A 24141-nucleotide genomic window follows, 5' to 3' on the forward strand; every position below is an offset into this window, starting at 1 on the left:
ACTTAACTGGAAACACATGATTACACTGGCTCCAAGGAGACTTCAGCATTTGCTTAAATGCTTTGCTGAATCAGAGCCCCAGTGATGGGAAACCAAGTCACAGACACCCAGATCCTAAAGGATATCTCGGTGCCTAAGTTCCATTGAAATCTGTACATGTGATGATCGGGGCCAGATTCTGGATACCTTACACCTTATTTTACAAGTTACCCTGTTGATTTCTCTGGCCCATAATGAAGGGGAGTGAATAGTCCAGTGAGTTCACTCCTGTGTATTTTTATTAAGTATCTGCTAAAGGAAGAGGACAGCAAATTGGTGAGAATTGCTTACAAAAAACAATTGCTAGTAACGTCAAACTACAGCAGAGTAGCAGCAATGAGCCAGGGGCCTGATTTTTGTGACCAAAAATATACTCCTAATTAGCCTGGGACCAAGGATCAGTTCAAGGTGTAGGTGCTAAATGGCAGAATTAACCAGCACTGCCTCTGGCAGCATGGAGGGGATGGGGGGCCTTGTGGAAAAAAATCCGTTGACTGTGGTGTAGAGAAGAGCTGCAATAAAAGGTGAAGTAGGCTCTTGACTGACTGTCTTAGCAGAGGAGCTGCATACAAAGCAGGAGGCAGTCTTGGGACTGTGTGCTGCCTCTGAATCTGTGGTGGACTCCAGCTGGAGATCATGTGCTGTCCCAGGAAAGGGCATGCTGAGATACAGCAGCTGGGGAAGGGCCCAGCTGGATGCTGCTGACAGTGCTGGGGATGCTGAAGCCGCAGCTCTCTCCCCTCGTGTAATTACACCTTGAAGTAGATATGGTTGGGACAATAACAGCAGTGAGAGTTTGCATCCTGCTAGTTCAGTGGGCCTGTAGCTGTCAGTATGGACCACTAACGAGGCAGGAGCACAGAGAAGACCCTCCAGAAGCAGTGCCGCCCCTACTGTCCTTTACTTCCTTCCCCTCTCCCATGATCCCTTCCCCTTCTGGAAAGGATTCTCTGTGTCTCTTGCCCTAGCACATGTGACTGGCATCTGGAAATGATTTGTTTCTTGTCCGTGCTTCTGCACAGGAGCCCAATTACAATCTATGCTCTGCTCCCGTCTACTCCCCCATGTCTGTTACCCCTGTCCTGCAGTTCTCTCTTGCTGAGATGGTGCTCCTCTGCTCTGATCCCCAACAGAGTGTGGGAACCATCCCCGTCTGGCCCATCTGTTATTTCATAACCAACCTGGCCTAGGTCACCTCTCTGACCTCTGCTTTCCAGTGATAATCCGCACCAGCTCCCTTAATGGATATTCTTCTGTCCTGGTGCCACTGCTGCTGCCCTACTCTGCATCCCATTCACAGCAATAATCCTCGGCCTCTGGTACAGCACATGGCACTCCAGATGGACTCTAATGACAAATGATCCAGCCATTGTTAAATTGATTTAATAGTACACTTCCTGAATTATAATGATAGGGAATTTACATTTCTATGGCATCTTTCTTCTTGGGGGAAACAAAGGCCTCCATCAAATATAATAGACTGATTTTTACCATGTAGAGCAGTCATTTCACCCACTGCTGAAACGCAGCCACCCATGGGATGGAACGTGGTAGACGTTTGAGCACCCAAGTAACACTACACAACAGAAGTGGAGAATATTGTATCTGAGGTTGGGTTTCTCCCCTCTTTACCTACTGCCTTGCTTAGGCAACCCCCCCTGAAGTCATGGAGAGGTTGGCCTAGTGAGATTACCAGAGTTGTGTTTTGAGCAGGTTAATGAATTAATAGCATTCAGTCAATGAGACAGCAGGTGTTTAGACAATGAGTTTTTCAAGTCCTCTGAATGAAGATGTGTTCATGATGTCCAATAACCCAGCAGTGGGATTGAATGCTTTCTGATTGGATACATTTTCCTGTGTTCTAGCCAATTGGAAACCAGCATGGCCTAAAGTAATTTCCCTTTACTTTATTAAACTGATGGCAGCATACCAGCTGAGAGGAGTTTTAGGATTCTATTTGTACTTTTATGAATGAAGTGGATTTGTGTTCATTTTGCTGGAAAGCTGCTTACTGCTCCATGCTCAATTTGATTGGCTGGCTGTAGTCTACCTCATTTAACAGCCCATGCTGTCAAATTGTAATGGCTTTTGATCACTTCTGATCTAGACTGGGTTCAAACCAGTGACCTAGGGGAGAAAGGCTTTGTATCCCAATACAGATCTGATCATGGGGTACAGGGCTGGGTCCTCAGTGGATTCTGAACCCAGGACCTCTGTGTCTGAAAGATTGAGCATTTACTGCCTGAGCCAACAGACCAAGTCTGATTGCAGTAGTGGAGTCATTGGTCTTTGTAGATGAGCTCCTGGTGGGGAACAAAGTCTGTGCTGTATTAAATTGGTATGTGCATCCAGAGCACTTAGTGTGTGCAATGTCCTATCTGACTGGCCAGACTTTTTCCCCATAACCTGGCTCCCCAGTGGGTTATGGTCCTGTATCGGTTCTGAGGCGACGCCATCCTTCCCAGTTATCGGTCTCAGTAGCAGATGAATTTAGAACTGATGGGCTAGCAGAGGGTAAGGAGTGCGCCGTTCTATGCTTCTCACTGACCAGCTGTTCCTTCTCTCTCCCCCCCCACCAGGATCATGGACAGAGATGAACAGGGCCTGCTCAAGTCACCAGTGCCCTTCCTCCTAGGACACAGCCTCTCCAAGGATGGGATGGACTCTTTCAGCAAGCATTTCGAGAGCATCATGGAGTCCCATCGAGCCAAGGGGACGTCCTACACCAGCCTAGATTCCATTGACGTCCTCTCCTCCCCAGCCCGAACCCGTGGTACTTATTTCACCTTTGACCTCCCAACCCTCACCCCGGAAATACAGGACCAGATCCGAGACAGCGCCAAGCTGATTGAGCAGAATTTTGCCCCTCTGGCGCACCTGGAGCCAGATTCTGGAACCAGCTCTGCCACCGATGCCCCCTGGACCGAGAGGGAAGAGGAGCAGGGGAGAAGGGGGAAGAATGGCTTTCACAGCCCCTGCCGCTCGGAGGACAGCTTTGGACTACCCCTGGCCTCCATCGTAAGGTGAGTGACCCAAGCTACCTCCATCAGAGCCATTGAAGGCAGGATGTGTGTGCCCACCCGAAACAGGCATGCAGCCTGCCTGGGTTAGTCAGTTGACTCAAACCCAGGTTAGAGCATCTGGGAAGGGGGGCCATTCAGAATGCCGAACTCTCGCTTGGAGGGAACATCCAGGGGCTCAGGCAGAGGGATTCACAGGGTAAAACAACTCTACTAAGAGCAAGTTGTCTCCCTCTAAGCTCCCCGGATGGACACGGTTTGTGGCGGGCTGGGACGGGCCCTGTACCGTTAGCTGGCTGGCCACAAGAGGCCTTTGTGATGTCCCTGCAGTTGTTGTGTTCTGGCTGGGGGTTCTTGTGGTCTCCTCCCCCCCTGCAGCGTCATGAGATATCCCTGATGCTGAGTTACAAAGGGAACCAAGGCTACTTGAGCTGGGAAGCAGGAGGCCTGGGTCTGCTGGGATCTTCATCCCTTTGGCTGCAATATTTGCTATCATAGAATGGTCCTGCAGGTATCGTGGCAGAGGGGCCTATCCAAAGCCTGTGATAAGACTCAGAGCAACAGCCTGCATCCCAGCTGCAGAGACCTCCTGCTACCATCACACCCCTCCCTGCTGACAAGCAACGGCTTGTCCGCTCAGCAGCCAGAATCTCACACTCCTGTGTCAGCAGCTTCCTGGACCTGACTCCCACTCTGGACCACCAAACCTCCCTGCATCCCCAAGTAGCTTCTTAGCATAACCTATTCCCAGCTTTCATGAACATGTGTCACGAGAGGAAAAGGGCAAAGCTGGGCCAGCAGGAAATGTGGGTGGGAGGAAGTTATCCAGAGCTATTATGGATGAAGGAATCCACACTCCCTGCTTTCCCACGCGCTCCCTCTGGGGCTCAGGGAAGGACCACATGAGCGGTGTTGTTGGGCAGGGGGCATTACGTAGTGGTGACTGCAGTCAGTGACACAATCCCCAGCCCATCTAGGGGGAAAGGTGATGTCCGTTTATGGGCTGTTCTTGACCAGGAGTTGGTTCTGGTTGCTCAGGGGTTCTCCTCTGGGGCCCATCTTTTAGGAGATGGGGAAGCTAAATTGCCAGTGGTGTTTCCATTTCAACTCGTGAGGGCAGGTGACGAGAGGTCAGTTACTGGAGTCATAGCTTCCTGTTTTCCCCTTTAGCAGTGTGTCAGAGCATATCATTAAAGCACCGTACACATGTTGACTAACACAGCACCCAGTGTCAGTATCATCCTCTTCACAGCTGGGGAACTAGGCACAGAGAAGAGATGAGATTTACTCCCAAGATTGCGTGATGAGTTGGTGTCAGAGCTGGGAATTCCTGGCTCCCAAGTCTATGCTAAAGCCACACCAATCTTCTACCACTTCTCTCTTATTGAGGTTAGTTAGTCTAAGTGCTGTTTGTTTTCTTAATGGCTACCAAGGGGGCAATGCTGCCACATGCTGAATCAATTTCTGTGGTTTGCTCTGCACTGCCTGCTTCCAGCATACAGACGGTGCACTCTGGGACACACAGGGGGAGGCGTGAGGCAGAAATGGATTGCCTTTTGCAAAGATCCACCTCAGCATATTGTGCAGCAATAGAGTCTGCTGTAGGGCTGTGTGGAGAAACGCTGGCTCTCAGCTGCTCTCTAGCACAGCATTCCTTTGGCCTGTCAGTGCTCTGCTGGAGGGCCAAACTTCTGGAGAGCTCTTAGTGCTCTGCCTGTGTCTGCCACAGTTGCTCAAGAACCCTCTGCAGGAAGCTGTTCACCCAGAGAGGTGTGGAGACCATTTGTCTTTGGTTCTGCAGCTTGTGCTGCCTGACCTGTTTCTCTCCGGTGTAACTACTCCCTCATGAGGACTTCCAGGGCCAATGGAGTTTCTCTGTATCCCTCTGGGATTCCTCCCTCCCACCCATCTGCTTCCTGCCTTCTCATCTCCATGCAGTTCCTTCCAGTATTCCTGGGCTCTCCAGGGCTCTTGGTCTGTCTGGGCTTTCCCCTGGAGTTTTGTCTCTAAGGGCTTGTCTATACTTAAAATGCTGCTGCGGTGCAGCTGCACCACTGGAGTGCTTCAGTGCAGACACTACCTATGCCGACAGGAGGAGTTCTCCTGTCAGCGTAAGTAATCCATTAACCTAGCACCGTCTACACCAGGGCTCAGGTTGACTTAACTGCATTGCTCAGGGGGGTGGATTTTTCAAACCCCTTTGCAATGTGGTTCTACCGACTTCATTTCTAGTGTAGACCAGGTGTTAGCTACATGACTCTTGATTTTTCTCAGCAGCCTCAGGGCTCTTACTTCTGTCTCCTCACCCAGAGATCCCATCTCGTCAGGGACCCTCGGTGTTGTAGCAATACCTTATGCCAGGGTGTCTTGTTCTGGAGCTAGTGCTCTGTGGCTCTGTTGCCAGCTTTGACACCAACTCCACATGGGGGAAGTTTCATTTTTCTAGCGACACTGGGCTCAACCCTGCTCCCACTGACCTCTACACAGCCTGTTATATTCAGGGGGGTCCCAATGGGTGTAACCAAGAGTGGGAATGGATCTGCTGTCTCCACGTCATGTCCTGCTTCTGGACTTAAAGGGCACCAGCTCCAAGCAGGAGAGTAAGAAACAAGAGGCCCAAGGTAGGAATCTTAAGCTGTATGGAGGGGCCTGGGGACAGTCACTTGGCAAAGTACTAAGCAGTCCCGTGCAAGGTCCCAAGCAGGATTGAGGCCTGTGCTGCAGGAACGCAGCTAGGGAGGGGCAGAAGTGCTGCCTGCTGACCTTTCACTGTATCACAGCTAAATCATGCTGAGTGAGGGGTCTGCCATACTTTCTGCCAGTGGAAGTGATGGTCAGTGGTGCCCGCTGGTAACCGGACCATGTCTGTCTGTCTGCCCCATGCTCCTCATTGTAAACAAGGCTCAGATATCTATGGAAAACCATAAAGCACAGATTGTGTGCTGTGCCCAAGCTGCACATGGCCTGGCTCCAGCGGGAGGAGACGACTACACCGTCTTTGGAATCCCTGGATTCTGGTCCTTGGTGTAAGGTAAAGCAGCCCAAGGAGCAGCTGGAGCACAAGGGTGCCCTGGCGCTCACCCTTCCCCCAGGGCCAGGAGTAGCTACGGAGACACTACATCAGATAAGCAGCTACCCAGCTTCTGTCCACTTTCGGAGCAGCACAGAGCAGCTGGGGTCGAGGGCAATCTCTAGTCCATAATCATCCCAGATTTAAGGGGTGAGTTTAATTTGACAATGGGTGAGTCGTACCCAGTTATCTTGCAGCCCAGGGCCGTTACAGCCATGATCCAACCCAGCAGGAAGGGGCGAGAGGAGAGGGGAGACAGGCAAGGAAGGCTGGGGGTAGGCATCTGACAGGTAGAAGTGGCATAGCAGAGATTTTTCAAAGGGACTGGTAAGCAGTTGGGCAGAGGGAGTCTGATCTGATACTTGTCTCTGTGTCCCTCACCCATGCAAACCTCTCCAGCCATTTTACTGTCAGCGAGCACTTAAGTGGTTCTGAACATAGTTGCACTAGTTGTACTGACCCCATAGTTGTGCAACACCCTCATTCTTTGGGTGTCATAGGGTCTTACAACCCAAGTGTCTGTGGCCTCAGTGTCCCAATTGCTTCCTATCTCTTGATAGCTCCATCTCTACCTCCAGTGTGGAGCTCTTGTGCAGATGCAGTCAGCAGTTTGCTGCTCAATCACACATCTCTTCCAGAGCATATCATAGAATCATAGAAGATTAGGGTTGGAAGAGACCTCAGGAGGTCATCTAGTCCAACCCCCTGCTCAAAGCAGGACCAATCCCCAACTAAATCATCCCAGCCAGGGCTTTGTGAGGCTGGGCCTTAAAAACCTTTAAGGATGGAGATTCCACCACCTCCCTAGGTAACCCATTCCAGTGCTTCACCAACCACTAAGTGCCATAGTGTTTCCTAATATCCAACCTAGACCTCCCCCACTGCAACTTGAGACCATTTCTCCTTGTTCTGTCATCTGCCACTACGGAGAACAGCCGAGCTCCACACTTTTTGGAACCCCCCTTCAGGTACTTGAAGGCTGCTATCAAATCCCCCCTCACTCTTCTTTTCTGCAGACTAAACAAGCCCAGTTTCCTCAGCCTCTCCTCGTAAGTCATGTGCCGCAGCCCCCTAATCATTTTTGTTGCCCTCCACTGGACTTGCTCCAATTTGTCCACATCCTTTCTGTAGTGAGGGGAAGGGGGGACAAAACTGGATGCAGTACTCCAGATGTGGCCTCACCAATGCTGAATGGAGGGGAATAATCACTTCCCTCAATCTGCTGGCAATGCTGCTACTAATGCAGCCCAATGTGCCGTTAGCCTTCTTGGCAACAAGGGCACACTGCTGACTCATATCCAGCTTCTCATCCACTGTAATCCCCAGGTCCTTTTCTGCAGAATTACTGCTTAGCCAGTTGGTCCCCAGTCTGTAGCAGGGCATGGGATTCTTCTGTCCTAAGTGCAGGCCTCTGCACTTGTCCTTGTTGAACCTCATCAGATTTCTTTTGGCCCTATCCCTACCGTCCAGTGTATCTACATCTCCCCCCAGTTTAGTGTCATCTGTGAACTTGCTGAGGGTGCAATCCATCCTATCATCCAGATCATTAATAAAGATGTTGAAAAAAACTGGCCCCAGGACTGACCACTGAGATACTCCTCTTGATACCTCTAGACATCGAGCCATTGATCACTACCCATTGAGCCCGACAATCTAGCCAGCTTTCTGTCCACTGTATAGTCCATTCATCCAATCCATACGTTTTTTAACTTGCTAGCAAGAATACTGTGGGAGACGGAATCAAAAGCTTTGCTAAAGTCAAGATACATCACGTCCACCACTTTCCCCATATCCACAGAGCCAGTTATCACGTCACAGAAGGCAATCAAGTTGGTCAGGCATGACTTGCCCTTGATGAATCCATGTTGACTGTTCCTGATCACCTTCCTTTCCTCCAAGCACTTCAAAATGGTTTCCTTGAGGACCTGCTCCATGATTTTTCCAGGGACTGAGGTAAGGCTGACTGATCTGTAGTTCCCCAGGTTCTCCTTCTTCCCTTTTTAAAAGATGGGCACTATATTTGCCTTTTTCCAATTGTCCGGGACCTCCCCCAATTGCCACGAGTTTTCAAAGATAATGACCAATCACTCTGCAATCACATCAGCCAATTCCCTCAGCACCCTTGGATGCATTAGATCTGGACCCATGGACTTGTGCATGTCCAGCTTTTCTAAGTAGTCCTTAACCTGTTCTTTCACCACTGAGGGCTGCTCATACTGTGTTGCCCAGGACAGCAGTCTGGGAGCTGACCTTGTTTGTGAAGATGGAGGCAAAAAAGCATTGAGTACTTCAGCTTTTTCCACATCGTCTGTCACAAAGTTGCCTCCTCGATTCATTAAGGGTCCCTCATTTTCCCTAACCTTTTTCTTGTCGCTAACATACCTGTAGAAACTCCAGTTGTGTTTTGACCTTCCTGATTACACCCCTGCATGTTCGAGCAGTATTTTTATACTCCTCCCTAGTCATCTGTCCAAGTTTCCACTTCTTGTAAGCTTCCTTTTTGTGTTTAAGCTCATCGAAGATTTCACTGTTAAGCCAAGCTGGATAAAGTCCAATGGAAAGCTTTGTCAAAGAGGAGGCTCTTTCAGGGTGCCCTGACTCCAAATTAGTCTCTTTCTTTCCAAACTTCTTCCACAGCCAAACCCCTTTGACCAAGAGCAATTTGACTCCAGCTCTCACATGTCTCCTCCTGGGCTTAGTGAGCTGCATTGTCCTAGAGAATCACTTCATTCCTGGTGGAATGGAGATGTGGTTGCAGATGTAGCTGGGACTTGGTGTCTTGCCAACCTTGACAATCAGGACTAGGACCTTGAACTGGGAGCCAGTGAGAGGAGTGGAATGTAGAAATGAGAAGGCAGCCCATCCTGTTGAGGATCCTGCTGCTGCATTCTGCATGGGCTGGAGTCTCTCCAGTGGCTGCCTACCAACCCAGATACAGTTAGTTACACTAACCCAACACCTGGATAGATCGCTATGGCCGGGCGTTCCTCTGGGAGGAAGGGGCAGCATTTCCGAGCAAGCTGGAGGTAGAAAAAAGGCTTTTTCCATCGCTGATATTATCTTGTTTTCTAGGCCACTTGCCAAGTTGAACAGGACCCCAAAGCTTCCAGCCACTTTAACGAATGGAGCCAGATTCCCACAGTGGTCGGGGAGGAGAATGCCTGGGCCAGTTCTTCGAAGTCTTTTCCCCTTTGGTCTTACCCCCATTGGCTTTGAGCCAGCTGCTTTTCATCTAGATGCTGATCTTCTTCAGGCATTGTGATATCCTTGCGATGCTGTTGGCTGCATCTTTAGAAATGATGATGTGCTGCATCCAGGTTTTGCTGGCAGCAGTCTTTGGCATTTCACTGCCTCTTTAAATAGTCTCACATAGATATTGAAAAGAAGCAGGGTCAGGATAAATCCCTGTAGGACTCTGTGCTGAGGGCTCTATGGGAAGGGAAATAGTTATCCATTACTTCTCTTTGGGTCCTTTTGGAGAGGAATGACTGTAGCCATCACAATGCTGCATCTACACCAGCTGTGTCATGTTAACAGCTCTGCAGTACATTGTGATCAGCTATGTCATAAGCTTCAGAGGCCAAGTACCATAAGCATTGAGATGTAACCTCTGTCCGTTGCCTGCGGAAGATAAGCCTAGTGGCACAAAAAATTGTCTCCATGCTGTGTCTTGGCCTGAAGCCCACTGGCCAAGCATCTAGGATGTTGGTAGGTCCCCGTGTTGGAGCATGGTTTCCACCACTTCCCCAGTGATTTTGCCCAGGAATGGGAGGCTGCATCCAGGACAATAATGGGAGAATTCTTCTGCCTCAAGCTTTCAGAAGTGGATTAATGCATTCTTCAGGGAAGTTGTAAGCCTGGCTACCCTGCAGAAGACATTGATAATTTCTGTTAGTGGATACAGCTACTGAAAGCCAGGGAAGAATGACTAAGAAGAGCATAGACCTATCCATAGAGGGTGGCTTGAGTATCCCAAAGAAGTGCTTCATCATGTGTGATGGAGTGGCTAATGCCATCCAGCTAGATTTAATAGTACTGCCTCAGTGAGTTCCTCTCTTAGCCAGCTGTTGTATTCTGACATTGGATGAGAGCTGCTTGCAGTGGCTGGTGCTTGGGTCCAGTGTGGATTAGCTCTGTAGGCTGTGAGTTTGCAGCTTCAGTGCTGATGGAACAGTGGGTTCTCTCTGCTCTCATTACTATATTTAGGCTGTTGGTGGATAGATTTGTAGTGTGGTTAGTGCAAATAATGTTCCAGTGTCTGCCTGTTTGGGTCACTCACCTCGCTCTGTGAACCAGAGTGATCCTCAAGGCTTGGCCCTAAGACTTGAAAAGTGGTGATCATTAGATGATCTACCAGCTCCTCACCAAGCTGGGAGGCTTGCCTGTATAGTGTAAACTGGTAACGTAGCAGATTCTGCAGCTGCATTCAAGCCTCTGAGCCTTTTCCAGTGTCCCGGTGAGTTATAAACCCCTTTGAATATCAAGACATTTTGATCTCAGGTGATCCACAAGGAGAAGAGATAGGCCTAAGCCAAAACCTTCAATGCAAAAAGGCTTGAACTCTGGGACAATCCTGTTCCCAATCTGGATCTAGCCTCTGATGGTTAGATCTATTTCTATTTAACTGCAGTTGCTTGGGGGCTTGTTTCGAGGGAAAGTTACTGCATGGCAAGCCAGGGCATGACTCCACAGTGCACCAACTTGCCACAGGCTGGCGTGCCGTAGATCTACAATCTGGCTTGCTGCTCAGTAACTTCCCCAAGCTCTCGATTTCCTTTCCCCCTTCAGTGTTGCATGTAGCCATCACAATGCTGGCTTTGCTGTCCTGTTCTCCCTCTTCCCCAGTAGGTGGCGCTTCATGTTTGTAAATGTGCAGCCAGGCAGCCACCCTGCAGATTATAGAGTGAGGTGCTGGTCTCCTCTGCTCATCAGGTAGCTGCATGCCCCCCCTTCTGTATGAGGTGCCAGCCCCAGTTAAGTGCCAGTGGGCCTCTTCCCCTTCCCCAGCAGAGGATCCAGTTAATGAGAGTTCTCTACTGTCCAGGGCCGGGATTCAAGGTAGAGGGGTTGGTTCCTCATCCTGCATGTGTGGAGGCAGTCCCACCCCTGCATAGGCACAGAGTGCTACACAGCATCCCTGCCCCATGGAGCCAGGGTGGGGGATGTGACAGGCCTGGCAGGGTGTGTGGGTGAGAGCAGATCCCACTCTGCCTGCAGTGTGTGGACCGTTACAGGCTCTCGCCCTGTCCAAGGCAGGAGACAAGGGCATCCGTGGCCCTTCCCATTCTGGGCTAAGGGGCTGTGCCTGGTGGGGGGGCACTCCCAGTTATATGGTGTTCTTCTTCGAGTGGTTGTTCATGTCCATTCAGAGTAGATGTGCGCGCACCGCATGCACGCCAGCCAGAAGATTTTCCCCTAGCAGCGTCCATAGGGTCGGCCCTGGCGCCCCCTGGAGTGGCACCACTATGGCGCCCTATAAAGGGGCCCGCCAACCCTCCACCCCCTCAGTTCCTTCTTACCGCCGGTGACGGCTAGCTGGAACTTTTCTTGTGTAGCATTTTGGCAGTGTCCTATCCTTACTATTAAGTCCGTGTAGTCAGTTATTTTATAGTTAGTTAGATCTTTGTAGATAGTTTTCGTAGTTAGGGGGTCCCCCTCCCCAGAGTCTTCGTCCCTCGCTGGGGCATGCCTGGTTCCCCCGGGTTCAGACTCTGCGAGAACTGCAGGAAATTCATGTCTAAGGGTGACCCGCACTCTTTGTGTTTGAGGTGCCTCAGAGAGAGCCACCAAAAAGACCGGTGCTCTATCTGTAGAGGCTTCCGCCCGCGAACTCTTAAGGACAGGGCTCAAAGACTTAGAGTCCTCCTGAAGGAGGCAGACCTACGACCACCCTGAGACCCAGAACCGGCCGAGGCAGGGCCAAGCATGTCGTCCTCGGTGCAGAGTGCCCCAGCACCGGCATCAGGACTTAGGGCCCAGCCCAAATCGTCGAAAACCTGGCACTGGACGGAGTTGGATCATAGGAAGTTGGCCTCAGTGCAGCACTGCTCATCTTCACTGGTGCCCGCCAAGAGAAGGAAGCCGGTGAGGGATCGGTCACTCCACCAGGATCCGAGGCCGACGCCGTCCGCAGGTGTAAGCGGACAGGCTAGGCTGCAGCCCTCGGCAGTTCCGTCGGCTCCCGCACCGCAGAGAGGGCGGTCGAGTCCGGACCAGCCCAATTCCCCGGACCTCAGCTGAGACATTCCCCCCCCAATTGATGCCAGAGGCGTTCGAGGAGGCCTCAGGCCTAATGGGTCTCCTGGCACCGGCCTCCCCACATCGTAGGGAGTTGCCTACTGTGGCCCGTCCACCAGTGCAATCTAGAGGCAAGTCAGCCATGCTGTTGCCTCCCTCCCTGCACCGCACTGTGAAGGTGGCACAGGACCAGATGAGAGGCTCCCCGCTGCCTCGGCACCGCTCTCCTTTGGCACCGGGTGCTGCTCCCCCCAGGTCCTCGTATTCAGAGACCTCAGACTCGGAGGCAGACTCCTATTGCTCCAGCCAGTCGCGGAGCAGGAGATCAGTGTCGGGGGTGAGCCACCAACGTTACGCAGCAACAATGGCAGCCGCCCTCACAGTGGCTGTTTTGGACTCCCTGGGCCTACCATCAGTCGGTAGTCCAGATGTTTGGCCCTCGGTCACAGTCGGCTTTGGTGTCCTCGATGTCGGTGGCCCTGGCACAGCTGCCTCCCCCACCGGCACCGTCGCTGGGCAGAGGTGTGCCATCGTCAAGTTCAGCACCCCCTAAACGGGCAGCGGCACCGGCACCGGCTTTCGTTCAGGCTCCGCCGGCACTGCATGATACGCCAAGTCGCTCACTGGCAACCCTGGTACCGGCTGCGGTGCCACATTTAGACTCGGAACCGGCACCACAAACTCAATACTGTGTACCGCAGGTCCCCGAAGGGCCGCATGAACCGGAGGAAGGGCCGCTCCATGTAATCTCCTCGTCCTCCTCCCCGGACGAGGCGGTCTCAGGCACGGCTGTGGCACCGGCCCTAGAGGACACCCGAATCCTCCAACAATTGCTTCGGCGAGCAGCTCAAAGCCTCCCAATCCAAGCGGAGGAGATCGAGGTGGACACGGACCCTGTAGTGGACATTCTGGCCCCCTCAGGGCCATCCAGGGTGGCACTCCCGCTGATAAAGACTATAGCTGATACGTCCTGCACCTTATGGCAAACAGCCTCATTGGCCCCTACCGCCAAGAGGACAGAGCGGTGCTATTTCGTCCCCTCTAAAGGCATGAACACCTGTACACCCACCCTTCCTCGGACTCCCTGGTAGTAGATGCAGCTAACTAGCGGGAGCGTCAAGGGTTTCAGGGGTCAACACTGAAGAGCAGGGACTCAAAAAGACTTGAGCTCTTTGGTAGAAAGGTATACTCCACGAGGGGACTCCAACTCCGCATTGCCAATCAACAGGCTGTAGTAAGCCGATATGGCCACAACACGTGTTTGGCCATGTCGAAGTTTGCGGAGCTCCTTCCCCAGGACTCGAGATCAGAGTTTTCAGCCCTAGTGGAGGAGGGCAAACTGATCTCTCGAGCCTTCCTCCAGGCCGCCTTAGATGTGGTGGACTCAGCCTCGCGCACCCTGGCCACAGGCCTGGTCATGTGATGAGGGGCCTGGCTCCAGGTCTCGGGCCTGCCCTATGATGTCCAGCAGACGATTCAAGACCTCCCCTTCGAAGGGCAGATGCCATTTTCAGAGAAAATGGACAAACGTCTCCATAGCTTAAAGGACTCGAGGGCCATGCTTCGCTCGCTGGGCTTGCATACCCCCACTACCCAGCGCAGACAATTTAGGCCGCAGGTGGCCCCTCGCCCATACCAGCCACAGACTCGCCAGGAGCTGGGGCGCAGGTGGGGCAGAAATGGCAGGAGGCGTCACCAGCGCCAACCCTCCGGCCAGGCGTCTGGCCAATCAAGACCAGCATCTGGGCCTCGACCCCCTATTTGATGGTACGGTCGAGGGCGACCTACCAATCGAGACTCTGGATCCTTCCACCCCTACCTTTGGGTCACGTCTGTCCCACTTCTACCGTGCCTGGTCCCGAATTATGTCGGACAAATGGGTGCTCCGCACGGTAGAGAGGGGATATTCTATCCAGTTCTCCTCCCTTCCGTCCCACCAACCTCCCTCCTCGTCCCTCTTCAGGGACCCTTCTCAAAAGCAACTTCTAATTCAAGAAGTGAAGTCCCTCACGGAGGCAGGGGCAGTGGAGGAAGTCCTGCGGGAGCTCAGGGGCAAAGGCTTCTACTCCCAGTGTTTTCTCATACCGAAGGCAAAAGGGGGCCTGAGACCCATCCTAGACTTGTGGCGGCTGAACAAGTTTGTGAGGAAACTCAAGTTCCGCATAGTCTCCCTGTCCTCAATCATCCCCTCCCTGGATCCAGGAGATTGGTATGCTGCCCTCGACTTAAAGGACGCCTATTTCCACATTGCCATAATTCCATGGCACCGTTGGTACCTCAGGTTCGTCATGGACGACGTCCATCTGCAGTTCACGGTGCTCCCGTTCAGCCTGTCAGCTGCTCCCAGGGTCTTCACGAAGCGCATGGCGGTCATGGCGGCCTTCCTGCGCAGGCAGGGCATCCAGGTATTCCCCTACCTGGACGACTGGCTCATAAAGGGCCGCTCCAAGGAGCAGGTAGAGACCCAGGTGTGCTTCATCAGGTGGACCTTTCTCGATCTTGGCCTCCTCTTGAACGAAGCCAAATCCACCCTGTCTCCGACGCAACAAATAGAATTCATAGGAGCGGTTCTCGACTCCACACGCGCCAAAGCGTATCTGCCGGAGTCCAGGTTCCGTGCAATCTCCGAGCTCATCCTCAGACTGCACCGCACCCCGGTCACCACAGCGCGAGTTTGCCTCCGGCTGCTGGGTCACATGGCGGCATGCACCTATGTGATGGTCCATGCCAGACTCCAGCTTCGCCCGCTGCAGTCCTGGTTGGCGACAGTTTATCGCCCAGGCAGGGACCCCCTGGACTCAGTGGTGTCCGTTCCCCGCTTGGTGCTGAGCTCGCTACCGTGGTGGCTCGATCCGCGGGAAGTCTGCATGGGTGTCCCTGTCACGGAGTCACCGGGCGATGCTCTGGAACTGCTCCCCACCAAGCCAGTCAGGACTTTGGGGAGCCTCCTCTCCCTTGGAGCAGACTTGTTCAGGGCAAGAAGCTCACATGTCTTCACCTCCTGGGTCTCTCCTTGGAGCATTCAGCATCCTCTGCCCCTCCGTGCGCTTCCCACAGCGAGTCCACCCCAGCGGGGTCCTGGGGAAGCCACAGGGTCTTGCACCCCCACTTTGCAGTCAGACATGACTCTCAGCCAGCCAGTAACACAGAGGTTTATTCGATGACAGGAACAGGGTCTAAAACAGAGCTTGTAGGTACAGCGAACTGGACCCCTCGGCCGGGTCCATTCTGGGGGGCAGTGAACCAGAGCCCCCACGTCTGCACTTCACTCCTCGTCCCCAGCCAGCTCCAGACTAACAACCCCCCCAGCCCCTCCTCTCTGCTCAGCCCCTTTCCTGGGCCAGGAGGTCACCTGATCTCTTTGTCTCCAACACCTTCAGCTGGCACCTTTGCAGGGGAGGGGCCCAGGCCATCAGTTGCTAGGAGACAGAGTGCCAGGCATTTAGGTGCACTGGCCCTTTGCTCTGCCAGATACTTAAGAACTGCCATGGGGACACTGAGGCACCAACACAGTATTCAGAGAAAACATTAAGAACATTCCTAGTTCGTCACAGTCCCCCAGAGCCGTCCTTAGGATTTATGGTGCCCTAGGCGGGATTATTAAACTGGTGCCCCTGAGCCTGTCTTGCTCTTAGCAACACAAACATAAGCTTACACTATTGGAAAACTTGCCACATGCATGTTATTAAAACCAGTTGAACGTAGTGAAGCCACTGTAATGCTGATGGACTAGCACTAAAGAAGCAGCACTATAGAAAAAATTCTGATTTGACAGAATGATACAAATAATATAATTTTTTTAATTTCTCAACATTTTATTGGAAATTTCTATGAAGAGGTATTGAAACAAGGATTAGCTTTAATTAAAAGCAATCTTTCTGGCTTTTTTGGCTGCAAAATCAGGAATAATGTCATTGTATGACAAAGACAAAGTGATGTCTTGTTTGATTGCAAGAATAGCAAGACCAGTCAAGTGTTCCTGACTCCTTGTAGAGCGGAGATAGTTTTTAATGAGCTTTAGTTTTGAGAAACTCTTTTCTCCTGATGCTCCTATTACAGGAATTGTCAGTAGAATACGAGTGGCAATGTACACATTAGGATATATATCAACAAGTTTGCTGGTATGAGTAAACTGTACAGTGTCCATTATCGATTTTGCATGTGGCAACACTGATGACAGTGTACTCAATTCTTCATACAGCTCAACTCCATTTAAATCAAAACGATTGCCATGCTTCAGGAGGCTCTCTAGGTCAGGGGTCCCCAATGAGGTGCCTGCAGATTCCATGGCGCCCGCAGGGGCCTCTCAGTGCACCTGCGTACTGGCCAGTGGACAAGCATCTGCCGAAATGCCACCGAAATTCGGCAGCGACACCTCTGGATGACGCCACTTGCCACCGATAAGCAGCGTCATCCAGAGGCATCGCTGCTGAAATGCCGCCAAATTTTGGCGGCGTTTCGGCAGATGCTCATTCACTGCCACGGTCCTTCGTCTGGTGACCGCCAGATGAAGAAGGTTGGGGACCACTGCTCTAGGTTCTTGCACTTTGTCATTAATTGCTCTTGTTTTCCTATTTCATTGAATTTAGTCCTGCTCAGCCCACCTACCAGCTGAGTGAATGGAACTCCAGGCCGACAGCGGGTTGAGTGGCTCAGCTGGGTCTCAACCGTTGGCCTGCTCAGCCTGCTGCCAACCTAGGGTTCCTTGGGGGTCCCCAGGCCAGCAGTGGGTGCTGAGTGGGGCCAGTGGCCGGGACCCTGGGAGGCAATGGGGCAGCAGCCGAACCCCAGAGCAGTGGCGGGCTGAGTCACTCAGCCCACCGCTGCATGCCAGCAAAAATCAGCTCGCGTGCCACCTTTGGCACATGTGCTGTAGGTTGCCGACCCCTGCTCTATACATTAGTAAGGACATGAGCATATTACAGTTGTTGGAGGGCTCTATTTAGCAGTAACAGGGCTATAGGAAAGTCAGTCAACATTTTTTGTTTCTCTGATGAAAACTGGCCCACTCCCTTCCCCAAACCAAACTTGTCACAAATAATTGTCAACAACTTAATTTTCTGTTTTTGGCTAAGATATTGATTTTTTTTAAAAAAATATTGAAATTGAATTCAGGATTGTTAGCAAGCATTTTTGGCGAACAAATTTGTTTAATGACAATCTAAATGGCAACACAGTACTGCTTTCATGCTTGGCTCACCCCCTAGCCTGCTGGTCCAACAGCTGCAGTAGAGGAGGAGATAGGTGGAAAACCGCAGGACCCCAAAATCCACCTCTTGGGGTGCAGAGTGGCAAGAGCAGCAGCAAAACCTCAGGTCCGATCACACGCCAATGGGCACCACCGCCAGCCCAACGGACCATGGTGAAGTTAGCACAGCATCTGATCTCAGGGATGGGGCACCCATGGAGCCACAGCAGCTCATCCTGCCCTGTGCATTTCCCCCCGGATGAGATGGATCACTGCCAGCCCGGGGGAGAGAAGCACTCCCCAGCTAGGGTGACCAGATCCAGATTTCCTGATTTTATAGGGCCAGTCCCGATATTTGGGGCTTTGTCTTATTTAGGTACCAATTACCCCCACCTAGAGTGACCAGACAGCAAATGGTGGGGGGGAATAGGAGCCTATATAAGAAAAAGACCCAAAAATCGGGACTGGCCCTATAAAATTGGGACATCTGGTCACCCTGCAGGTGAGCTCCTTCCCACACCCCTTCCCAGAGACCCCAGCAGCCAATCCCCTCCCTCAGACTGTGCTGCATTCATCTCTCTCTAGGGCCCAGCAGCCCTGCTCTTACATGCTCCACTGCTTCTCATCTGTCCGGGCTCCCAGCAGAGCGGTGCCCCCAGACCTAGTAGTGCCCTGGGCGGCTGCCTGTTCTACCAATGGCTAAGGACGGCCCTGGTGTCCCCTTTGCTGCCCCGCAGCCCTCCCTTTCCCTGGTGACAGAGGCCTCGGATCGAGGTTGGGGAGCGCACCTGGGACGCCTCAGGACGCAGGGCTTGTGGTCACCAGAGGACCTCTAGTTGCATATCGATGTCAGGGAGCTGAGAACAGTCCGCCTGGCGTGTTTGACCTTCCGGTCTCACCTGGCTGGCAGGTGTGTTTCAGTCCTTTCAGACAACACGGTGGCAGTCTTTTATATCAACAAACAGGGAGGGCCCTGCAGCTTGTGAGTCACCCGCAGGGAAGCCCTCGCGCTGTGGGATTTCTGCGTTCACAATGCCACTCATCTGACGGCGTTCTATCTTCCGGGGGAGCAGAACGGTCTGGCGGACACCCTCAACCGCTTGTTCCAGGGTCACAAGTGGTCCCTCCGATGGGATGTGGTGCTCTCAATTTTCCAGCTCTGGGGCTTTCCCCGGTTAGACCTGTTTGCTTCAAGGGAAAACAGGAAGTGCCGACGGTTTTGCTCCCTCCTGGGCCACAGTCGGGGGTCTCTGTCGGACGCTTTCCTTCAGCCATGGGAGGACGGTCTGCTCTACACCTTCCCTCCATTCTCCCGATACACAAGGTGCTTTTAAAGGTTTGCAGGGATCACGCCAGGGTAATCCTGATAGCTCCGGCATGGCCGTGCCAGCATTGGTACACATCACTCCTGCACATGTCCGTTCAGGCGCCCTTACGCTGCCCCTCCTCCCGGACCTGATCATGCAGAACTGGGGCTCCCTCCACCATCCAAACCTTGAGTCCCTTCACCTCACAGCCTGGATGCTCCATGGCTGAACCCTGTGGAGTTGCAGTGCTCCCAGCAGGTCAGGCAGGTGCTGCTGGGTAGCAGGAAGCCGTCAACTAGGGCCACCTACCTGGCTAAATGGAGGCGCTTCTCCATATGGTCAGGTCAGCGGGAGTCTCGACCCGCTGGGGGTACCAATTCCAGCTGTCCTTGACTATTTGCTTCACCTAAGACAACTGGGCCTCTCCCTTTCCTCCATTCGTGTTCACTTGGCGGCCATATCTGCTTTTCATCTGGGAGAGGGGAGTGCCTCGGTGTTTGTGAATCCGCTGGTTGGGCATTTCCTCAAGGGTATGGACAGGCTCTTCCCGCATGTGCGTCAGCCAACCCCTGCTTGGGACCTGAAACTGGTCCTCTCCTTCCTCTCGGGGCCTCCCTTTGAGCCTCTGGCTTCATGCTTCCTGCTGTACCTGTTGTACAAGACCGCCTTCCTGGTGGCGATAACCTCGGCCCGACGGGTGTCGGAGCTTCGAGCGTTAACATCTGAGCCCCCGTACACAGTCTTCTACAAGGACAAGGTCCAACTGAGACCTCATCCAGCTTTCCTACCCAAGGTCGTTTTACAGTTCCACATGGGCCAAGATATCTTTCTCCCAGTGTTTTATCCGAAACCACACGCCTCCAGCGAAGAGTGGAGGCTACACTCCCTGGATGTCCACAGGGCCTTGGCCTTTTACAGAAAGCGTACCAAACCGTTCAGACGCTCAACCCAACTCTTTGTCGCAGTGGCAGAAAGGATGAAGGGGCTCCCGGTCTCCTCTCAGTGAATCTCTTCATGGATCGTGACTTGCATCCGGGAATGTGATCATATAGCTAAGACCCATGTCCCTCCAGTCACGGCCCACTCCACTAGGGCGCAGGCCTCCTCTGCAGCGTTCCTGGCTCAGGTTCCAACTCAGGAGATTTGTAGAGCAGCCACGTTGTCCTCCATCCACACGTTCTCGTCTCACTGTGCCGTCACGCACCAGGCTAGGGATGATGCAGCCTTTGGTTGCGCAGTACTCCAGTCAGCAGTGATCTCCGACCCCACCTCCTAAGGTTAGGCTTGTGAGTCACCTACTTTGAATGGACATGAACAACCACTCAAAGAAGAAAAAACGGTTACCCACCTTTTAGTAACTATTGTTCTTCGAGATGTGGTGTTCATGTCCATTCCAATACCCTCCTGCCCCTCTGTCGGAGTGCCGGCAAGAAGGAACTGAGGGGGTGGAGGGTCGGTGGGCCCCTTTATAGGGCGCCGTAGTGACACCACTCCAGGAGGCGCCAGGGCCGACCCTACGGACGCTGCTAGGGGAAAATCTTCCGGCTGGCGTGCACACGGCGCGCGCACACCTACTTTGAATGGACATGAACAGCACATCTCGAAGAACAACAGTTACTAAAAGGTGGGTAACCGTTTTTTGCTCCCCTCTTGGGGGAGCAGGATACAGTGTATCAGTCCATGCAGTGGGGTGTGGGGGGCAGGGTACAGGTAGTCCCTCTACGTGATGGGGTGGGGGACAGTGTGCCCCATCCCATCCTTGCAGGTGGGGAGCTCGTTTTGGGGAGAACTCTCCAGTTGGACGGAGCTGCTTGCCAAGGGCAGACAAGACATTGTGCTGGAGAGATGGAGAGACTGGAGCTGTGGCTGCTATGGCAACAGGAGGCACGGGGGCGGGGGATTGAGCAAGGCAGTGTTAGCCAGAATTTGCAATTAGTGTTCAAGATCCCAGGGCTTTGCAATGCCCCTTGGTGTGATGGGAAGTCTGGGAACCCAGGGTCCTGGCTGAGTGACACTAATACCATACATGCCATGCCAGAGCTTCTGGCTCCTTCCATATGCAGAGGTTGGAGATCCCTGGGGACTGAACCCACATAGATATAAACAGCATGCCATGTAAGAGATGTGTCTAGTCCCAAACCCCACAGTTCAGTGCTGTATTGCAGGGGCTCTGGTCTGCTACCTAGCGGGTCTGATCCCTGGTGCTATGCCTCTAATGCTGGGCTCAGGCCTGTGCCACAGACAGGATTCTGCTTGACCTTCCCAGGGGCCAGTGTTCTGGATTGCTTTCCTTAATGACAATGAGGGGAACGAAGAGCTGACACTAATCACACTAATTGTATAACAACACCACAGAAGGAGGCGATAGAACCACATGCCCGAGGGACCGGGCAAATTTGGGGCATCGGCTGAAGCGAGATGAGGCCGGATGTAAAGAAGGGCAGGCAGGAAAGCATGCCGAGGAAGCAGCAGCTGGGCAGGGAGAGGGGAGTCAGACGCTGCGGTGATGGGCAGAATCCTAGAAGCCTGGCTAGGGAGAATCAGCTGTGGACAGAAACCTGGGAGAAAATGGTCATGGAGATGTCACAGGCTGGGCTTCCCATGGCAGGGGGCTGGTGGATGACTATGGACACTATGCCATGGCACTGGTAAGAGGGCCAGCAAGCTCCCAGGGATGATGCCACCACCAATGCAGAGGAGGACACAGCCTTTGCTAGTGCATGAGGGCATGCAAACAGCATGCCCAAGAAGGGCGAGGGTTGTGGGAGTAAATTCAGTCGTGTACATGCATTGAGGTCCCTTTAAATATTGGGACAGTTAGGGGATCAGACCTCTCCCTCCCAGAAGCCAGTGCAGGACTGTTTTCTCCAGGGCACTCACTGGGCAGGCTGGTTAGCTGGCTCTGTGGGACGCTGGGCCCAGTGTGGGGTTCTCAGCAGTAAGAGAGAGAGATGCAAGCCATTGCAGCGATGAAAAGGGCCATGGGCGAGAGGATGTGTGCAGAGGTAGGGGGTTGGAGGGTGAAGAGCTGGGGAACAGAGTGGGATGGGGTGACAGTAGGGAACAGGAAGAAGGGGAAGCAGAGAGGGGGGCGGCTTGGGGAGTGAAGGGAGCAGGAGGGGGCTGAGGTAAGCAGCAGGAGAGTTTGAGGATGGGAGTGTGGCAGCAATGTTTGAAGGAGGCTGGGACAAGGCGGGAGCTGGGGAGAGGGGCACCGGGGTGGGAGGAGAAGAACGTTGGAGGAGGGTGACAGGATATAGGTGTTGGGGTGATTGGAGCTGGGTGTCTGGGTGCAGTGGGTGGTTGGAGGAGGGTGGGGTGATGGGGTCAGGGAAGGCAGGGTGATAGGTCGGAAGTGGCTGGAGGATAGTTAAAGGATGAGAGGATGGTGTGATAGTGGGTTGGGGGTGGTTGGAGCAGGGTGATGATGGGTGGTTGGAGGATGGGGAGGTGATGGGTGTGTGGGGTAGTTGGAAGGGAGTAGGGTGATGGGGTCGGAGAAGGCAGGGTAATAGATTGGGGGTGGCAGAAGGATAGATACAGGATAAGCGGATGGTGTGATGGGTGTGTTGGAGGGATGAGAAGGGCAGGGTGATGGGGTTAGGGGTGGCTGGAGGATAGATACGGGATGAGAGGATGGTGTGATGGTGGGTTTGGGGTGGTTGGAGCAGGCTGATGATGGGTGGTAGGAGGAGGGTGAGGTAATGGGTACAGGGGGCAGTTATGGGAGGAGTGGTGTAGGGGAGGACGGGGGCATGGTCACACTGCTGCCACCCGCTAGTCTAATGAGTGGTGTGCCAGGGCCTAGGGGGCCGAGAGTCTCCCCAGTGTTGGGTTGGATCCTGCCCAGGGTGTATAGCAGGTGGATGTGCTGTAGCCAGTCTCCCAAGCGAGAAATCAACTGTACCACTGTGTGGAATTGGGTGAGGGAGGAGTTGGCTTCTCAAAACTAGGAGGCAGGTTGTACCAATTGCTGTTCCCTGTCAGAGGATTGGAGTCTCCTGGCAGAAGGGGCTGGATGTGGCATGAGGAGAATCAAGGGTGCAAGCCCTGCAGCGGTCCAGGACCCTGATCTCATCCGTGGACTCTATGCTTGTACTGGAGCAGGGGGCCGCGGGCTCAGCAGGGCCCCCTCTGGGCAAAGACTGGGCGTCAGCTGCCATCCTCAGTTCAGCTCTGTTCGTGTGCTAACCAGGGTTAGGGTTAGGGTATCTGATCTAGGGCAGAAAATGTTGCCTTGAGTTTGGAGGACAGAGAAGGCCTCCACTCCATGGAAAAGTCTCCAGGCTATGAAACCTGCTAGGAGCCGGGGAGAGCAGCTTTCTGTCTTCTCCCGAGGCCTAGTTGCTTCAGAGGGACTCAGGGAGCAGGGGCTTGTGGCTACCCAAGGGGCCTGCACTTGGCTACTGGATCCCAGCACACAGTTCCGGTCACTGGGATGTTTCTAGGTCGAGAGCTGAAGGGCAGCAGGAACTTCCTCAGCAGTGGTGCTGTCTGGAGGCAGCAAGGTCAGAGAATGGCAATAGGATTCCTCAGGAGATTGCAAGTGTCTGATTCAGGATGTCACAACAGGGTGTGTCTGTGAGCACACACGTGTGACAGACATCTCCAGAAGGGGGAGAGAGAGTGACACACACAACAGACACGTACTTGGGGACAGGGAAGGTTAGTGACACACAGTCACAGACAGGAGCACTCAGACATAATGTGTGGGAACGGACACACTCAGATGCATGTGTGTGCACACTCTGACTCCTCCACAGAGATACTTGTAGTCAGTCACACATAGGGAGAGACTTACACCCAGAATGGGCGCGCTCAGCAGTAAAGACACCTTCCTCCCCCCCACCCCTTGGACACAGGGCTAGACAGAGAAAAGCACACAAGCACTGAGGCCCGGGAGGGTGAGGCGGGCAGAGTGAGCTGCATGCACAGGGAGACCAAGCGAGGGGCTCACCTGGTGAGAGCGAGAATTACACAGAACAAACAAGATAACACCCCACCCTAATAAGTGAGCTGGGAGTGGGGAGAGCAGAGAGCATGAGAGAGGCCCAGATGGCCACACACATAGGGAGGAGAGATGGGCTGACCTGGAGGCTGCATGGGAGAAGATGGGGAAGAGAGGGAGCCAGCAGGCCAAGGCAGAGGCAAAGGGGGGGGGGAAGGGGAGGAGCACCTGGATCCCGGGAGGGCAATGAAGGGGAGGAGGAGAGGGCTGGGTGTGCAGGCTGGAGAGAGAGCATTAGACAGGGCCTCTGGAGCACAGGAGAGCTGGGCTGG

General features: G+C 53.3%; 1 protein-coding gene across 2 annotated transcripts in view; it reads left to right on the plus strand.

Moving 5' to 3' along the window:
• PSD (pleckstrin and Sec7 domain containing) overlaps positions 1-24141 on the plus strand; it is a 117333-nt gene that overhangs the window by 40662 nt on the left and 52530 nt on the right. For both annotated transcript variants that reach the window (XM_050960138.1, XM_050960137.1), the window contains one exon: positions 2619-3062. In XM_050960138.1, the coding sequence (XP_050816095.1) occupies positions 2619-3062 (444 nt within the window). The remainder of the gene's footprint in view (positions 1-2618; positions 3063-24141) is intronic.

This window comes from Gopherus flavomarginatus, chromosome 6 (assembly GCF_025201925.1).
Source record: "Gopherus flavomarginatus isolate rGopFla2 chromosome 6, rGopFla2.mat.asm, whole genome shotgun sequence".
Taxonomy (NCBI): Eukaryota; Metazoa; Chordata; order Testudines; family Testudinidae; genus Gopherus; species Gopherus flavomarginatus.